We start from the raw sequence: 20,292 nt of genomic DNA, 5'->3' as shown, positions 1-20,292 counted from the left end.
GTAAGGCTTTTGTACATCAGCAAAGGCTAGCACTGGAGCTTGGGTCAGACAATTTTTGAGTATTTGGAAGGCAGTGTCACACTGAGCAGTCCATCGGGAGCCAAAAGGTTCAGAGAATTTGTAGCACGGCTTGGCATTACAAACAGGTGAGTTGTTATGTTTCTTTTTAGAGGATGGGTACCCCTGCAGCAGTTCATTTAGGGGCCGACACAACTTTGAGAAATCCTTCACGAAACGGCGGTAATATCCACAGAATCCCAAAAACGCTCGAAGCTCTGTCACTGTTTGTGGTTTGGGCCAGGATACCACAGCCTCGATCTTTGAAGGGTCAGTAGATATTCCATCCTGTGAAACGATATGTCCCACGTAGTTCACAGATGTCCTGCCGAATTGACACTTATCAAGGGAGATCTTCAACCCTTCATCCCTCAACCTATCCAAAACCTTCAACAGCCGCTGTTGGTGCTCTTCAAGAGTCCGCCCAAAAACAATTAGGTCATCTAAGTACACAAGCACCTCCAAGAAGTTCATGTCTCCTACTGTTCTCTCCATGACCCTCTGGAAACTGGCAGGTGCTCCACAGATACCCTGGGGCATACGCTCAAATTCATAAAAACCCAAAGGGCAGATGAATGCGGTCTTTTCCTTGTCGGGGTCACTCATTGGTATTTGATAATATCCACTTCTCAGATCTAAAACAGTAAACCACTTACTCCCAGCAAGACTGTGAAGAGCATCTTCAATTCGGGGTACGGTATATTGATCTGGTATGGTCCGTTGGTTGAGCGTCCGATAGTCCACACACATTCTGACCTTCCCTGACTTTTTACGCACCACTACAATGGGCGAAGCGTAGGGGCTTCGGGACTCTGAAATTATGCCAGCATTCTTAAGTTCTTGTAGATGCTGCCTCACATCCTCCCAATCAGCTGGGGCGAGACGTCTAGATCTTTCTCTGAAAGGACGCGAATCATTCAGCCTAATCTCATGCATGGTACTTTTTGCACAGCCCACGTCCCACTCATGAAGGGAAAACACTTCTTTTCTCTTCATCATCTCCTCACACAAACTCTGTTTTGCTTCTTCCGGCATCGGAGAATCTCCAAAATCAAAACATGTAGGTGACAAGTTACTTTGTTGTGACTGTCGGTTGGAGGAAAGTTGCGGCACCATGGTCACAGGAAATACATGAGCAAGAGGAGTTCCTCGCTTTATCCATACTTCTCTTGTAGACGTGTTCCTGACAGTCACCATGACCCGTCGGCTGGACACAATGGATGCAGAATGAACTTCAGGTCTCACTTGCAAGTCAACAGTAAAGGTATCATCAACTTCCGCTTTATCTACTAACAACAAAGGTTCTGTCATCCGACTGGGTAATTTAGGTAGACCTGGGAGTTGCATAACCTGACCTGGCTTCAAGACAACAGGGGAATTCTTCACAAACCAAACTGTTCCGTGTTTGTTTGGATCACCCTGACACACGTCTGTCTGCTGAATAGACTCAAATGCTTCTCGTATTACAGGATGCATAGTCAACACGTTCAGGAACTTCTCTCCAGCCTGTTCACGACAAGACTCAAGCAGCTTCCTCACTAAGCTAGTGTTGGTCCCAACCAAAATGGCTATCCCCTCTCTTTTCAAAGGGTCTGGACACACGATTGCGAGAGTGTCAACCACCTGGTGCACCCCAGCCACATTTTCAGTAAATTCAAGTCTGAGGGGTAAGTATCCATCATACGGATATTTATGCGAGCTAAGACCCCAGATCTCAAGATTTTCCACAGGTTGAAGAGGCAAGTGCTTCAGGTACGTGTCATAGAAACTCCGATACAATAGAGTGACCTGAGAGCCACTATCAAGAAGAGCTTTTGCGTAAATCCCTTCAATTTGAACAGGCACCTCAGAGACAGGCCCTACTAAACCTACAGGCAATTGTGGCTGGCCAACATCAAGCAGAAATGAAACATGAGTGGAACGTAGGTTATCTGGAACTCCGTGCCGTTCCGTCACTGAGCTCCACTGAAGTTTCCCTGTAAGCGGTGCATTTTCATCAGCTTCTGATTTACCTTCCTGAGATCCTCAGGTCCTTTGCACTCCCACTTCTTATGACCATCTTCACCACAGTTATAACAGAAGATAGCAGGCAGAGTTAACTTGGAAGTTTTGGGCTTGTAGGCACTGTCTTGGTTCATAGCTTCCTTTGTCTGACTGGGCATTTTCTGTGGGGCACGGTCAGAGGCAGGGGTCACAGTGGCCACGCTCAACAGTTGACTCACCTGAGTAGACAATTCTTTAACCTCCTTCTTCAGGCTTTGTAATTCAGGCGGCACAGGCACGTGGGGAGAGGCAACATTAGCAACAGAAGCTTTAACATTCTCTCGTGCAGCTACCCAGTGTTCTTCCTCTCGAACTTCCTTCATCAACTGTGAGAAAGAAGGGGGATCATGCAGAGTGTGAGTCATTCTCATTCGCAAAGCAACCATATCATTGGTCAGAGCCCCCTTAATCAGCTGCTCCATTCTGGCTCTATTTATACCGGCTGCCTCAATCCCACCCTTCAACAAGGCTCTGTGGAGAAGTTTATCTAGGCGGTACAAGAAAGCTGAAAGTTTCTCTCCACTTTCCTGGTAGGTATGGCGAAATCTGGCCATAAGGTCAGGCCCACTCTCAGTAGTTCCATATACAGTCTCAAGGGCAGCTAAGTACTCGTTTGCAGTCGCTGATGGGCTACTCACTTTAAGAAACCTGACAATATCAGCCGCGGGACCTCGCAAACTCTCAACGATGCGTTGCTTCTTTGCAGATTCGGTGCATTGCCATTCACTTATCATTTGAGCGGCCTGCTCCATCCAGACTTCATACTCTTCCTCACCTGGAGGGACAGGTTTCAACCCTGAGAACAATCTCAGTTTTCTGTAACTAGGACCATCACTAGACACCTGATTACACCGATCTACTAATTTGCCTATGGCATCAACTAGATCCACACTGATGTCAGATTTAGGAGGCTGGTTTTCCACAATCATGGCCTTCACTTCATCCATAGACTTGCCCTTCTGCTGTAACAAGGCTTGCAGCTTGAACTGGAAAGTATCACCTTCGGAGGCAGGACCATGGGCTACTAGACTACCCACTAAGTTCACACTCCAGGGTCCAGCTTCATTTTCTATACCTATCTCAGGAGGGATAACATCAGGATCTAGGTCAGCACTGGTCTCCACTAAAATAAACAACCATCTGCCAGTTACATCACCACGGCGACCACGTATTCTAGTGCGACCAAAAACTTTTACTGTGTTTAACACTTTCCCAATAGTGTCGTTACTGGCATCCAAAGGAACATTGCTCAAAACAATAGCACGCGAGACATCAACACTCTCTTCTCTGCTCCACTCGACAGTCTGCGACAGATCCATAATTTTGAAAGTAAATGCAAGTCACTAGTATTATGGCAAAAATTTAAAAAAATAGTTTTTCAGATCAGCTGTTACCGCTACACTAAATTCTAGAAGAAAATATAGACGCTGGTAAACAGGGAAAAAGAAAGAAAAAAAAATTATCCCAGCGGTGCCTCCAAAAATGTAACCCTTTTCTCAACTAATTTAAGTTAAAATTTCCCTAATCAAGAAAACCCTGGATTCCCGGCAGTTGAATGGTGAATTTGGCCGGTATTTTTCCTTTCAATGCAAATTAACGTAAAGTATTTTTCCCTATACCAATTACACAATACTTTTACTAAAATGATAAATTAAATAATTCTTATTTATAGTTTCCTAGAAATCAGTACCTTGTTAAATGAATAAACTTATCAAACTCCAAAGAAATACCAGAATACAAATGTTAAGGGAAAAAAAACTAACAAATATTTATTTTACATTAATGTAATAACCCCCTTTAAAAGAAAACAAAACAAGGAAACACCTTTTTTATATATGAAGACAGATAAACACTTATACCCAATGGTATGTAAATTACTTATTCTTTTTTTTGTAAATAAAATATGCAAAATCACCTGTTCAGTCTCAGAACTGTTCCTTGTCTCTTTTATGTTTGTTTTTACACTTGCATTTTTACCTTTTTCCTTTTCTACTTTAAAACACTGTCCTCAATCAGCAACATACAAGTGGACAAATTCAGAACCCTGTTAGATATAGGCTAAACACTTTTCTACTGAGACATGTAGAGCAATAAGGAAAATAAAAACAATATTTTGTTCAAAAACAATTAAACACTTGAAAAAAAAACCCCCCCACGATTCACAACATAAGTGTTTTTCCCTTTCAGTGTGAAAATCAGTTATGAGTCAGTGACGCAGTCAAATATACACGAGTCAGTGACGCAGTCAAACATACGGTCGTTCGTTATCGTTGGGGCCCAGTTCGTTGGTGCACATTTACGGCTCGGCTGACGAATTCAATGTACTCCCGCACATTTAACAGATCCGAAAAATGAGTTCACTTACGTCCATCCGACGAAAGAAGCAATGGGAAGTCACTTACGATACGAACAGTTTCACACAAGCAGTCCCGATAGCGATGAATGCAGTTGATCCACGTCCCACGACGACTAACCACACAATCTTTCCAGTCCTGGAAGAATTCCGAAGTCCACCACGAACGTCCAATAACTTCGACACAGTTATTGACCATGAATTTGAATGTCACTAGCTGTTAAGCCCTCATCACGCACATCTTGACTCAGCGCCATGACTCAAAGATCACGAAGAAGATGACAGAAATACAAAAATAAAACACTTCAAATATCAAAAACAAAATAAACCACACGTCGTTTCTCTACACTTTGGGCCTTATATTACACAGAATATATTAAGTCTCCAAAATGACGCACTTCTCACACAAGCAGCCAAATTGCGTCTTCTCATGCCATGTGCAATGCTCCTCCCCCTTCACGTAACTTAACGCAACGTGCGTCCGTAAACTTTCAACAATCTCAATGCTGATTGGTCAACATTAAAACACTTCAGTTCAACAGAACACCTCATTTGAGTAAAGGCAAACAGTACAAATGATAAAGAAACAAAGAATGTTGGTACATTTTGTTACATCACATTATCAAATAAACAAAATATCAAAAGTATATATTTTAATACTCTGCAATTTTCAAAATAAGGCGTATTTGTAAGGCATATTTTAAGGGGTCCCTACAATGTATATACCTAAAAAAAGTAATAGTATGTGCATGTCTGTCTGTGTGTGTGTGTGTGTGTGTGTGTGTGTGTGTGTGTGTGTGTGTGTGTGTGTGTGTGTGTGTGTGTGTATGTGTGTGTGTTTGTGTATGTGTGTGTCTGTGTGTGTGTGTGTGTGTGTCTGTGCGTGTATGTATGTGTGCGTACATGTGTGCGCGTGTGTGTTTGTGTGTGTGTGTCTGTGCATGTGGATTTGTATGTGTGTGTATGGGTGTGTGTCTGTGCGTGTGGATGTCAGTGTGTGTGCATGCTTGCGTTTGTTTGTATTCCTGCATGTGTGTGTGTGACAGTATCATCCTAAACCAGCAACCCTTCGCTCAACAGCACCATCTACAGGCCGATGAGTGTACAGTCACTAAATGTGCACATAAATGAATTTATTTTATACCCCCCCATGGATGAAATTCTACAAAACTTAGCAGAGGATACCCCCAGAGGTTGTCAAGTTAATCATACACATGAAATATGGTGCAGTTCTGAACATCTCCACTGAAGATAGGGGCGATTAAAGCAGAATAATATTGCATTTTCATTTTTTATGGGAGGGGCGCAAATCACAAATGAGTGATTATGGGCTAGGTTGATGTGGGCCCTTAAGAGCAACATACCATAAAAATTTCTTCATCCTCTGTGCCACGGTTCAGGTAGTTATTTAGGAAAAACAGATTTTTTTGGGTTTTGGGGGGGCCCAGCGCGGGGGGGGAGTGGCCCCCGGGGACCAAACGAAATTTTTCCGTAGAAGTCTAGTGGGGCTACATGCCCACCAAATTTCATGTTCCCCGGTGCTTCGGTGTCCCTGGTATCGTTGACGAAAAATGTACGGGGGCCCCAGCGCGGGGGGGGAAGTGGCCCCCGGGGACCAAACGAAATTTTTCCTTAGAAGTCTAGTGGGGCTACATGCCCACCAAATTTCATGTTCCCCCGTGTTTCGGTGTCCCTGGTATGGTTGACGAAAAATTTACGGGGGCCCCAGCGCGGGGGGGGGAAGTGGCCCCCGGGGACCAAATTAAATTTTTCCGTAAAAGTCTAGTAGACCAACATACCACAAAAATTTCTTCATCCTCGGTGCCACGGTTCAGGTAGTTATTTAGGAAAAACTGCATTTTTTTGGGTTTGGGGGGGCCCAGCGCGGGGGGGGAGTGGCCCCCGGGGACCAAACGAAATTTTTCCTTAGAAGTCTAGTGGGGCTACATGCCCACCAAATTTCATGTTCCCCGGTGTTTCGGTGTCCCTGGTATGGTTGACGAAAAATTTACGGGGGCCCCAGCGCGGGGGGGGGAAGTGGCCCCCGGGGACCAAATGAAATTTTCCGTAAAAGTCTAGTAGACCAACATACCACAAAAATTTCTTCATCCTCGGTGCCACGGTTCAGGTAGTTATTTAGGAAAAACTGCATTTTTTTGGGTTTGGGGGGGCCCAGCGCGGGGGGGGAGTGGCCCCCGGGGACCAAACGAAATTTTTCCTTAGAAGTCTAGTGGGGCTACATGCCCACCAAATTTCATGTTCCCCGGTGTTTCGGTGTCCCTGGTATGGTTGACGAAAAATTTACGGGGGCCCCAGCGCGGGGGGGGGAAGTGGCCCCCGGGGACCAAATGAAATTTTTCCGTAAAAGTCTAGTAGACCAACATACCACAAAAATTTCTTCATCCTCGGTGCCACGGTTCAGGTAGTTATTTAGGAAAAACTGCATTTTTTTGGGTTTGGGGGGGGCCCAGCGCGGGGGGGGGAGTGGCCCCCGGGGACCATACGAAATTTTTCCTTAGAAGTCTAGTGGGGCTACATGCCCACCAAATTTCATGTTCCCCGGTGTTTCGGTGTCCCTGGTATCGTTGACGAAAAATTTACAGGGGCCCCAGCGCGGGGGGGGAAGTGGCCCCCGCGGACCAAACGAAATTTTTCCGTAAAAGTCTAGTAGACCAACATACCATAAAAATTTCTTCATCCTCGGTGCTACGGTTCAGGTAGTTATTTAGGAAAAACTGCATTTTTTTGGGTTTGGGGGGGCCCAGCGCGGGGGGGGAGTGGCCCCCGGGGACCAAACGAAATTTTTCCTTAGAAGTCTAGTGGGGCTACATGCCCACCAAATTTCATGTTCCCCGGTGTTTCGGTGTCCCTGGTATCGTTGACGAAAAATTTAAGGGGGCCCCAGCGCGGGGGGGGGGAAGTGGCCCCCGGGGACCAAACGAAATTTTTCCGTAAAAGTCTAGTAGACCAACATACCATAAAAATTTCTTCATCCTCGGTGCCACGGTTCAGGTAGTTATTTAGGAAAAACTGCATTTTTTGGGGTTTGGGGGGGCCCAGCGCGGGGGGGGAGTGGCCCCCGGGGACCAAACGAAATTTTTCCTTAGAAGAAGTTGCCATTTTGTATGACTTACAATGTTAAGTAAAGTCCAGTGGAGTTTAGAAACAAAGGATTTGTATGTTTGTGTCAGTGTGGGGGGGCTCGAAAATATTCTTATCTTCAGAAAGGGGGGCCCTGCAGAAAAAGTTTGGGAACCACTGACTTAAGTAATTGATTTGTGAGGACAGCAATCAATCACATGTTTATTTCCTGTATCCATTGTGGTACTTTCTGGAGTTGTTGTACCTGTGGTCGTGCTTTCTGTTGTTGTGGTACTTTTCTACCAAGGCTGCTTAAATTCTCCGGCAGTCCCGGGTTCTCACTCACTTAAATTCTCACTCTTCCCGAAATTACGTTTAGGAACTTCACTTATAACAATAAACAATAGTATATTGGTACCATATTTTACTCTTTGACCAACAGAGGGCAGCCTCTTTCAGAAAGAATGACTCTTACAAGTGACTCGACATTTTAACACAATATAATAAAAATGTTGTCAATATAAAGAGCTTCCCAAATAAGCTAGCAAGGTTCACATCATTCAGAGATTTAGAGGCGGTCTAATTTAATATTTTTAATTACATGGACAAAATTACATGGACAGACGAATTATTTACATTTATGAAGTGATCTGAATCTGCATCGCTGAACTAATGGATGTTAATTGACTACAAAGCACTACACAAAACCAGCACCAAAAGTAGCATTAATGGTAAGTATAGTATTCAAGTCATTTGTATTTAGTCTATATTGATACACCGTTTACCATTTGAAACTATCATAGTTTGCCTACAGGCCTAGTATGTGAAGTGTAGGCTGACAAACAACACGCAAAATGGTGACTTTATTAATTCAACATTTTTGATAATTTTGCAGCAATAGTATAATAGTAGCCTACAGTACTACTGGTCCAAAAATTTGCAAACACATTACTATTTTTTTTTTTGTTGTTGTTGTTGAAAGAAGTCCCTTATGCTGATCCTGAAAATTCAGCTTTGCATCACAGAAATAAATGATAATTTAAAGTATAATAAATTGAAAACCAATTATTTTAAATTGTAATATTACAATATTACATTTTTTTTCTGCATTTTTGATCTTGAAACTTCTTTCAAAAACATTAAAAATAGTAATGTTTCCAAACTTTTGGCCTGTAGGCTACTGTATATATATATATATATTTCTGTATAATTAGTTTTGTGTGCAATGGTGCGCCAGAGGAACATCTCATTGGCTTGTTAGAACTCCAGCAGCTTGATGCAGATTACATCAATACTGTGCATACAGTGCTGATAATATAATGAGCCAGTGTTATGATGGAGCATCAGTGATGAGTCGGGTGCGAGGTGGTGTTCTGGCTTTATTACAACAAAGGTTGGGCAGGAATATCCCCTACATCCTCTGCTATAACCACCAGCTTCACCTCACTGTCATATATGCAATTAAAAGTGAACCTTGTGCCAAAAGATTCTTTTTCAGACATAATTTTGTCTCTCAGAGATACAGTTGCCTGTATGTTGGAAATCCGCTGGACAACTCATTATGAAGTCACGAAATATGCTGTGGATAATGAGGAAGTCATTCTTAACGTTCTTTTTAAGGTTTCCAATGATGACAATGCATTAGTTGACCTTGCAAAAGAAGCCGCCGGGCTTCTCTCTCAGCTGAAGCGACGCCATTTTTTTGTGAATTGGCAAATTTCAGGTATATCTTCTCGCCATTTTAAAACCAGCAAATGCCATCCTACAGTCTCAGCATGTTGATTTGTGCAGTGCAGCTGAAGTTGTGCAGGGATGTCTTGGAGCACTGAAAAATCTCAGAGAAAATGACAGTGAATCTCAGCAGTACTGTGCTGACATGTCTACTGTTGAGCCCTCACCTAAACGTCCAAGGACTGTGAATTCCTCCTATGGTGACTGTCATTTTTTCACCTTTAGGGCAAGAAGGGCAGTCAGGTTCTGAATGTGCCACTGAAGCTCTAAGACGACAGATCTGCAGACAAGTAAGGAGAGCTTCCTCCTTTTGATTCTAAACTGAAGTCAAATGGCACTGAGAATTGGGTAAGAGAGATGAAACCATGCTGATGACGTGGGTCTGGTTTGGAGTAGTGAGTTTGACGAGTAATTACACTCAAGGTTCTGTGGGGTGCGGACTGGATCGATCCCATTCCTAGAGCTTCCGAACAAATCTTTGTGGTGCGGACAGTGAACCTGAGGTTACCCCGTGAGTCAGTCCTACAGCTCCTCCTGTCCGATTTTAGGGGAAAATCGGGTTCATCGGAGACCTCCAATAGATTTCTTAGGCGTGCCAAAAGAACACCACAGACACAGTGAAATCTCAGAGTAAAACTGGGAGTTGTAAAGATTTGATACACTGGTGTTTTGCCAGATGAGAAGTTTATTTATGTATCATCTTTTTTACTCTTTCGTTTCATTTTATAATTGTATAATTTATCTCTTTTAATTCCTTTTATAACTGTTTTAATTTTTCTTGCTTTTTAATTCCTTTCTGTGTAAAGCACTTTGAATTGCCACAGTGTGTGAAATGTGCTATATAAATAAACTTGTCTTGCCTTACCTTGAACTTAAGGAGGTGAACGTGAATCAGGCAATGTTGTATTGTGTTGGCTGTACATCATACCATTTGGAAATGAAATGTTCGCTGAGTGGCGCTAAAAGGTTATGCTCTATCACGTTTGCAATACCTATACCGTAAATGTAATTGATAGTGTTACCAAAAGCAAATATGAGATAATTTTATTATGACTCATGTTTCACGCGTCTCTTACGCGAGTGCTCTGTATCACGAATGCAATTATGGTGCTTTCACGCCATGTCATAATTAAAGTAGTTACAAGATTTTATGTCCTCATAGTGCTCGAAATTACATTTAGTAAGCTGAACATTTTCCAAAAGCTCTTGTAGCCTACCACATGACCGCTGTAACACCTGCAGATTAATTTAAGTCGCTTTTCCACTGTATGGTACGGCTCTGCTTGCTTTATTTTAGCTCAGTTTGCTCATAGCCGTTGAAAAACATATCCATATTTAATGGCTCTGGGTTTTCTTTTCCACTGCAGTTTAGTAGTACCGCTTCAAAGTGGGTGGGATTATAGACTGATCGTTGTAGTTGCGCCAAATCCAATGACGCTGGTAGTGACACTTCTCTCTGCGGTGAACTGCAGTAGGAGTGGGCGGATCGATCCTGAAGTATCGATACTTTTGATACTGACGTGGTATCGAAAAGGATCGATCCTCACATAAAAATATCGATCCAAATGTGTGTGTGTTTTTTACCAGTATTTTTTATTAATTTAGCACGCAATTCAGTGCGTAAAATAAGCTTCTAAGTGGAAAAATAAGCGAATGTTAGCGAATAATTGTGTAGGATATAACTATTTCTCCTATTCATCTGGACACAAGTCGAAACCAATCAATCACAGAGAGCGTTCGATGCTGGTGCTTCGCTGAGCTCACAGACCCACAGTGCGTTTGGGAAACGAAGCCTTGCTTAGATGACAGAGAAACAATCAGGAGTTATTTTGCAATAAAAAAACTAAAAGTGTACATAACGGTTCAAAATGTTGATGTCAGTAAGATTTTTTAAATGAAATTAATATTTTTAGTCAACAAGGATCGATGCATTAAATTGATCAAAAGTGACAGGGCTTTACACTGTTAAAAAAAAATCTATTTCATATAAATGCTGTTCTTTCAACTTTGTTTATCAAATAATTCTGCGTAAAATGTATCATGGTTTCTACAAAAAAAGAATATAACTGTTTTCAACATTGATAATAATAAGAAATGTTTCTTGAGCACCAAATCAGCATATTAAAATGAATTCTCATCAGGAAGGATCATGAAGACTGGAGTAATGATGCTGAAAATTCAGCTTTGATCACAGGAATAAATTACAGTTTACTATGACATAGAAAACAGATAGCCTATCTTAAATTGTAATCATATTATTATTAATTAGAGAATTAAAAATCTTACAGACCCCAAACTTTTGAACAGTAAAGGCTTGTGTACAATAGTGCATTTACTATAATTAAGGTAGTTTGGTAAAAGTTACTAACTAATAATTGCCGGCGAGTTGAGAGCACAAATCACAAAATATTTAGTGGTCATGAAAGATATTCAGATTTAGCATATTAATGATGCGTTCACCTCATAAATCATGACACACTGCTCTAGCACAGGAAACTGCATGCAAGTTCAAGTGCATGCTTTTAAAATGAAAAAGTATTGGTATCAGTATCGGCGATACTGGACCTGTATTTGCTGAATATTTACTGAATTTTGCAGTATCGCCCAACCCTAATCTGCAGTGTTTATACGTCACACCTGAATGTCAGTACGGCTCGCTTGAACCTCAGCCGGGTGGTATCAGGTACTAGGTACTGTACACAATGGAAACTCCCCCAAAAGTGAGCTATACCGAGCTGTACCATGCAGTGGAAAAGCAGCATTAGGCATTAATAGTGTTGCCACATAAATGCATAATTCCCAATTCGAGGACTTGAAGATTTTAGAGTAGAATGTTACATGTCGTCATCTCGAAATTACGGCAATTACATGGTGTGAATGCAGCACAATGTATGAGCTACCAAGCAGGTTTACTATGTCAGAAAAAGCCATACATATGGAGCTGGTTATGTGATGCAAATATCAAAATCAACAGAGACTCAAAGTCACTTTGCAGTGTGAAGGTTTGAATAAGAGTCTGTGGTTTGGGTTGAATTGATTGCAGAAGTTTAATGCCTAATGCACAAACCTGAAGGTTTGAGAAGTATCAAATGTTTGGGCAATATCACTCATTTTTATATTATTGCTATTTCCACTACATTTAAGAAAAGAAAAATCAAAGCTTACTTATCCTATATTTAAACTTCTAATTTGCCTGTCTCGATATGATTGCATCTACCTCTGCTCTTAAATTACATTTGTCTAACTAATTTCAAGGATTTAAGCATAAGCCTTAAGGCTAAAAGGTCTTGAGGATTATGAGAAACAAATTCAATCAAACTTTTGACTAGTACTGTATCTCTTCTAAAGGATCATATTTGAGATAATTAATGTATGTCATACAGGTTATATCTGTTATGATATATTTATGACAAAATCAGTGTTGCTTTGTGGTTTATAACAGGTGTAAAAGACACAAATGTTGCCATGTTGTTGTTTAGAGCTCGTTTTTTGCAGGAATTCTGCTGTAATCAGGTTTTATAGATGTTCTAGTGGTGAACAGGTAATTTCAGCAACACAATCACTGTCAGTAAGACATTATGTATCAATAAACAGCATATTTAAAGTCACTTGTGCAAAAGTGAGCGTTTAAACACCACACATTTCAAATCCATGCATATAAATAACCATCCCAAATGTGTTCAGTGAAGTTCAGGTCAGTCCAATAAATCACTTCTATCTACATGTGCACTTTGTGTGATTTTCATGCATTATTTTTTTCTGCATCTGTGTGTAGTGAGTGAAACTTAAGCAAATTAGAAGGTGAAGTCTTCATCCTTTTGACGAACCATTTTTTCAGCCGTTTGCACCGTAAGGCAATGTAGAATTAAAGAAGCTGTCAAAACCATTCACATACATAAAATAACACACACAATCACTGGATTTTTAACCTTATTCCCAGTTTTATTGGGGTTTTTTTTGGTACAATATTTCACAATATTACTTTTTAGGCGCTATTTTTGATCAAACAAATGCAGCCTTGGTGAACATAAGAATATAAGAAAGAAGAACATAAGATGAAGAAAAAAAATAAACCCCAAACCAGAAACCTTTAAATGATAGTGTATGCTATTTTGCAATCAATTTAATTTTAATCTTAAAGCTATAAGTCTGAAACAAGAAACTAGTACAAAAGGTCATCGGGATACTCTTAATTACTCTGGTCATTTGCATGAGCCTCAGCTGGATGTTTTCTTGAACAAGGGTTGAACAGCTTGTAGGGAGTTCATTGTTGCAGAAATTCACTGAGGAGACAGTCAGCGTAATCCTACAGAAAGAAAGAAAAATGAACAGAAACCAATTTAGAAAAAAATACAACATTCATGGATCTTGTGAATATATACAGACATGTTCATATCCTGTTATATTCAAATAATGAAAATAATAACTTAAGTTATTATTGTATTACGTTTTGGAATTGATAATACCTTGTTCCCAAACTGGCAGGGGCAGGGGCCATCAGGATGTTGTTTAAGAAATTTTGGTTGTCTAGGCTTTATTTTGCCATTGAATGTTTCTGTTGTAAAGTCAGCCTGAGAATATAAAGACAAAATACACACATTTGTCATGTTTACTTTGTGGCTGTAATGAGATCAGAATGCAGTTTAAAGTTCACTGGCAGAAAACACATACCGTGTTAAGGTCCTTCAACCAAGCACTTGAGAATTGATCAGAGAGGTAGACGTCCCTCTCTTTATTGTAATCAGAGGGACAGAGTGGGACCTCTATTTGACATGAAGCCAACGCATAGACTGGGTGACAGATTCAGAACAGATCAGTTCAGATTTTTTTGGGGGAAAATAGATTATGGACACACAACTTTCAAATAAAAACTAGTGTGACTCTGGTTACAAATAAGGCAGGACCATTAGTTGTGGTTTTCATATAGCATCTTACCGTTTATATCATTGGGAAGATTTTTGAACATCCTTTCAGAGTAACTACTCTCCATGAATATCACCATCTGCAGCACATACACATGATGAGGAAATAGTGAGATATTTAAAAATACAGCCGACTCATTCCCTTTACTTAAGCAGTTTTATATCACTACAGGTTGTTGTTGCCCCTTTCAAAAGCTTGCAGTATCAGTTGTGAAAGTAGTAGGCCTCTAATGTGACTGTATAAGATGGACCTGCTAGAAATAGAATGATGCTAAAAAAACATTCATTTTTCATCATTATCAATGTTGAAAACCGTTGTGTAAATTTTTTTTTATTTAAAAAAAATTCTTTAATGAATAGAAAGTTCAAAATAATAGCATTTATTTTAAATAGAATCTTTTGTAACATTATAAATGTCTTTACTGTAACTTTTGATCAATTTAATTCATCCTTGAAAGTATTGCTTTCTTTTATTTCTTCCCCCCCCCCCCAAAATAAAATAAAATTATTACTGACCCCAAACTTTTGAACAGTAGTGTTTATGAACGCTTTTGAACGGTTTAATGTTACAAAAGCTTTCTATTTCACAGAAATGCTGTTCTTTTGAATTTTCTATTCATCAAAGAATCCTGAAATAAAAATGTAAAAAACTATTTTCAACATTGATGATGCAAAATGTTTCTTGAGCATTAAATCATATTAGAATGATTTAATATTAGAGAAATCATGTGAACATACTGAATACATACCTTTGAAAATTTTCTTTCAGCATGCATGATCTTGAGCGTTTCATTGAGAGCATCAGGAGAAAGCTGTCATAAAACACACTGAATTAATGGTCTAGAATAATGGTCAGCAGGTTTTCAGATTAAACACAACAGTTCCTATGTCCTTATCCGTGTATTTACATGCAAAATCTTGAAATGATCGTTTTTTTCACTGTAATTACATCACTGTAAAAAAATTCTAGCCTCTCCAAGTCAAAATTTTCTAGTGACTGATAACATCTAAAATTTTAAATTGGCCCAAGTGCAATTCTTGTTGCAATAGTCTGTTAACATTGGCTCAATGAGAAATGAGAAATAATACGTCAGACTAATTGAAAAATTTAGATGTAACCAGTCACTAGAAAATTTTGACTTGGGGATGTATTTTTTTTTTTTACAGTGTAGTTACACTTTTACAAATTTTTGGTTTCTGCTATAGATTAGTGTTATTATTATATTTTTTCCTGCCCATTTATTGTTTTACTGCAAAATTTTGGGTTCGCAGAATTTCTTTCCCATATGAATCCGTGCGATTGGGAGTTTTGCATGAGGGTTAAAATGCTCCCCATAGATTTTGCTCATATTCAAGTTGGTCGACAGAAAACTTGGTTTAAAAGTGAATTATTTGAGATCTGTGAGCTTCATACACTCTTGAGAGTAGAGAATTGGCATTTTTATATCATAATATTTTGGCTCATCATTATAAATGTACCGTATATCATGTCTATTCTGATAATATCTTGAATGTTTTTATACTTACTGCCTTCTCAGGAAACTGAAACGTGCCTTCTTGAAATTCTTCGTCTTCTTTTCCCAGACTGGACATGAAGACGTATATGTGGTCATCGGGTCCACTGCATTAAAGGAAAATAATAATGGTACTTCATTTTAGCTGCAAATTCACATTAGCTGCAAGCACAATTACAGGGCCAATCACTGAAGCGGCAGATCTGTTACAGTTCTTTCATTGTACAGAGCATCCCTGGTGATAATTGCAGAGTTGTTTCCAAAATCCACATGTAGAAATATTTATAACGTGAAACAATTGCTTTTTGACCAGTAGGTGGTGCGGTCACCTAATTCATTGAAAATTGTGTATTTTGACAAACACATTGGCTGCGTCCGAAATCGCATACTCTCCTGAGTAGGTACTTTTGAATAAATTAATACTTCTTGACCGCTAAAAAAGTATGTTCTTTATAGTATGAGTGTGTGTAGTATGAATGACTTTTTTTAGTGGTCGTGAAGTTATTACTTATTCAAAATAAGTACCCATTCAAGAGAGTATGCGATTTCGGGCGAAGCTAGTATCATGCCGGAAGAAGTAGGTAATCTGAGTACTTTTTGAGTTCTGTGAATTCAAACATACTTCTTTTGTCACATACTGCTTTTTGCCTCTTTAGTACTGGCCATCTGTCCAGGGTGCTTTCCCCTGACTCTGGCCTAGGAAACTGGGAAAGGCTCCAGCCCTATGACTTAAGGTCGTATAAGGAATATATATATATATATATATATATATATATATATATATATATTGGGAAGTATGTGATTTCAGATTCAAAGCTACATCTCGAAGCACCTGTGCTGCTTCCTCACATTCAGTGGTTGGCCCTTAATTAACTGCACAAAAGTGATGATATATTAATAATAATAATAAAACATTACATGACATTGATATCATTGAAAGGTTGACAGATTTCTTCTTTACAGACAAACAAACCTTTCTATGACTTTTTTGTTTGTGCTCTTATCCCCTCGAAGAGCAGCCAGGAAGTTCTCTGGGGTCACATCCTATAAGATCATAATTGTCATAATTAATCATTATTGTTGAAAGTTATAATTGTGCACAGATATAGAATAAAAACATCAAAATGAAACTAAAATTGTTACCATGTCAAAACAAAACAAATATTACCTCTTTAGTGTAGTCCTTTGGAACTCCTGAGTACACGTTTGACTCATCAACTACACTGAGAATGCTTCCTTCAAATTTTGAGTTGCTGCAGGCAGTGAAGAAAAGGAAAGTGTTAAATGTGGTCAGCTCCAACAATCTTATCCACACTTTTCTGTGATGACGTGTTTCTAGAATTATTCAATCTTGCAGAGTTTACTAGCAAATGCTGTTATGAGGGTGTTTGTAATGCATGTCTGAGGAAATTTGACATCTTTCTTTCTTGTCTTCCGTAATCAATCTATCTATTTTCTTACTCTTTTGGAAAGTCATGCAAATGCTATGGTATCATGCATTTTTAAAAATCTTTTCCCCCTTTTGTTATTGTGGCGAATGCAGAAAATCATTTACTGTATTGTCTTCCAGTCGTCCCTCTGTGAAAACCCTGTTTTGCTTTTAACAAACCCCAGAAATGCGGCTCGGTTACACTGTTGTTCCCGCACTACTGATTAGCAGTATGTTGAGCACAGATGTTTGAGATCAACTATGAAACACATGATACTCAAAAGCTTTGGCAAATTACTCACTTTGGATTGTGAGCGATGTCATCATACATCATCACCACAATCTGCTCATCAGGAATCGGCTCATCAGGATGATTCTTAAGTATCTGATATAAACCGCACACATTGGCCTGAAACACAAATGATAAAGATGATTTCAGTTACTGTCATCATTAATAAACTGAGGCACATCACACCTTGGGGAATTTAGCAATATGTCTTAAAAATAATGAAAAAACACAAACACAAACCTGGTGTCTGTAATTTGCCCAGCCCTTTGAGCCGGCAACAAGGAGAATCCAGTTTTTTCCAGGCATTTCTTGAGTCTTTTCAAAGCAAAGTCTATTGGAATCAAAAATAATAATAATACTAACAATTTAAAACTAAATGAACATTGTTCTAATACTTTTAATTGGGTAACATTCATTTTTTAACGGCTCATACATTTATGATGCGCTTTAAGAAACACAGAAAAGAACACAAGTAATGATATGTTATAAAGTTTAGGACGATATAACAAGAGTTCAGGTTTTAAACTTAAGTGTTGCTTTCTATTCATGAAGTGCTGAATGTCAATCACTCGTCATGATGTTAAAAATACTGCTGAAAAAATGTTTCTATATTACCCAATTATCTACATAATTAAATACAGTTGCTAAAAGTGTTTATTGATTTAGATTATGTATGTAGATGATTAATCATATGCCATCATACCTGTGTTGAGTGTCAGGTGTTCCTGTGTGCCTGTCCTGTTGATTTCTGGTGGTTTTAGTCAGACAGCCTCTGTCTTATATAGGCAGTTTATCTCTTTCATTTGAGACTCATGGGCGGAAAGTTTGTGCCGGTGGGAGTGTGTATTTCATATTTTGCAATAATTTTCATATTCTGCAATAATTTTCATATTCACTTTAATTGATGGCAGTTGGGGACTTTGTGAATCATCTGAAAAGAAATTGTTATTTAGAATTAAGTTGATTTGGTTTAAAGGTGGGAGGGAGGTGGGACACGTGTTACAGTAACAGTTACATACAAGTAATCAAATTGGAAATATGAAGCTCATCCACAGGTTTTCTCTTTTTTTTAATTATTGGATTATTATGTATTGAAAGTCATTTGCGCGAGTTGCTTCAGTAAACATTTGTCAGAAATGAGAAATACAAACAGCCACAATTTGATTCCTGAGAAACACAAGTTTTACAGTTATTTTACACTTTGGGATTTTTTTTATAACTCAGTTACTTTAAAGAAAAAAATCCTGTCCAGATGAAATATTTTCAAAATATGCAAAAATTTGGTAATGTCTTAAATAAGCTTATGATTTTTTTTTTTTTTACTTGCAAAATTGATAATATCAGAGAAAATGATAACCATGCAACCATCTACAGTATTGCTTCAGATATTGTGTCTGAGACCCCCTGAGGATCATCCTTCATTCTTTTCATTCTTTTCTATGGAGAGAAAGAATTGTCAAAGTTTGTTAAATTATCAAAATCAACATGTTTGTTAGAGCCTATACCGACTAAGCTTTAAAAGAGATGCTTCCAGAAGTCATAAATTCACTCCTTAATATTATTAATTCATATGTCCCAAAAACTTTCAAGCTAACTGTTAAGCCTCTCATTAAAAACAACACAACTTTACCCTAGAAAATTAGTTAATTATACAGGCCGACCTCAAATCTCCCTTTTCAGTCAAAAATACTAGAAAATAAATTGTTTGTGAGATTTCCAGTCAGAATTTAGACTGTATCATCGACTTCAGTTAAATGACATTAAAGGTACGTTTTGACAGACTTTCTCATGAAACGGAAAAGATTAAGACATGAATGGTGTCACATGAAACTGTCAGATGAAACTAAGATAAACTCTTGTCCCACACAAATTCATGACGAATTAATCACTTGTTTCAATCAGTTTTTTAGTCAAAATCTTATCTTTTTTCTTTGGTGATTTATTATGCACTTGACAGATTATGTCAAAATGAATGTATGAATGCATTCAACGATTGTAAATGTGTGTGTGTGTGTGTGCCTGGTAATCCATACATTGTGAGGACCAAATGTCCCCACTGGGATAATAATATAAAGCATTTTTAACCTTGTGGGGACTTTTCTTTTGGTCCCCATGAGGAAAACAACTTTATTTTTTTTATTTTTTTTATTTTTTTTTTAATGCAGAAGGTTTCATGTGATGGGTAAGTTTAGGGGTAGGGGATAAAAATACAGTTTGTACAGTATAACAGTCATTTTGTCTGAGGGTAACACTTTATATAAGTACTTACAGATAATCATATTAGTGAGTTCTTCAATCATTGTAACTGTAATTAACAAAATAATTATTGTTTAATAATTATTTTGTTAATTATTGAACAATAATTATTTTGTTAATTACAGTTACAATGATTGAATAATTATTGTTTGATAAGCTCTTATGTAAATTTAGATGTTTTTTATGCTTTAACTAATTAACCATATAACTCAATATAATCTAATGTTTACAGCTGAAATTATTTCCCCCATACTTTCCTTTTTTGTATCCTACATTTAGGTAATAAAAGTAGCAGATTAATTAAATAATATTTCTTATAACACATGTCATGGGGAAAGAACAAATAAAGCATTTCCATTTCTCAACAGTTGAAAGCTGGGCATGATGTAATCCTTAATCAGACCAAAAACAAAATAGGTTTCAACATGTAAACCACAAAATGTACAAAATATATCAATTTCACAATAAAATCTGTTTACAAGAAGGTGTTTGGTGTTTTAAGCCCCAAAGCCCATTGGGGGCTTAAAACACCGTTGAGCTTAGAAGAAAGTATCCTCCCTTCCTCCCTTCTCCGTAAGCTGGATGAGGAAGGACCGGGAGCTATCTGCGTGCCGGAC

General features: G+C 38.6%; 1 protein-coding gene across 1 annotated transcript; it reads right to left on the bottom strand.

Annotated features, from left to right (window-relative positions):
- Window positions 1-13,287: 13,287 nt before the first annotated feature.
- Window positions 13,288-18,213, bottom strand: LOC309502400 (legumain-like). Its single transcript, XM_082174813.1, has 11 exons — window positions 18,123-18,213; window positions 17,660-17,750; window positions 17,433-17,539; window positions 16,870-16,954; window positions 16,675-16,745; window positions 15,715-15,808; window positions 14,937-14,999; window positions 14,201-14,267; window positions 13,937-14,055; window positions 13,732-13,836; window positions 13,288-13,571 (listed from the first exon to the last, which is right to left on the bottom strand). Exons 2-11 carry the CDS (start codon window positions 17,723-17,725, stop codon window positions 13,530-13,532), a joined length of 819 nt encoding a protein of 272 aa, XP_082030939.1. The 5' UTR covers window positions 17,726-17,750; window positions 18,123-18,213; the 3' UTR covers window positions 13,288-13,529.
- Between the last annotated feature and the right edge of the window lie 2,079 nt (window positions 18,214-20,292).

Source organism: Leuciscus leuciscus (assembly GCF_965113295.1).
Source record: "Leuciscus leuciscus genome assembly, chromosome: 7".
Classification (NCBI taxonomy): domain Eukaryota; kingdom Metazoa; phylum Chordata; class Actinopteri; order Cypriniformes; family Leuciscidae; genus Leuciscus; species Leuciscus leuciscus.
This window is presented reverse-complemented; position numbering and strand designations above follow the sequence as displayed.

Coding starts and splice junctions, on each gene's coding strand:
- LOC309502400 (XM_082174813.1), bottom strand. CDS start 17,725: ATGCCTGGAAAAAACTGGATTCTCCTTGTTGCCGGCTCAAAGGGCTGG. Junction 15,000..15,714: donor TTCAGTTTCCTGAGAAGGCA/GTAAGTATAAAA, acceptor GTTTTATGACAG/CTTTCTCCTGATGCTCTCAA. Junction 13,572..13,731: donor CCTGCCAGTTTGGGAACAAG/GTATTATCAATT, acceptor TTCTTTCTGTAG/GATTACGCTGACTGTCTCCT.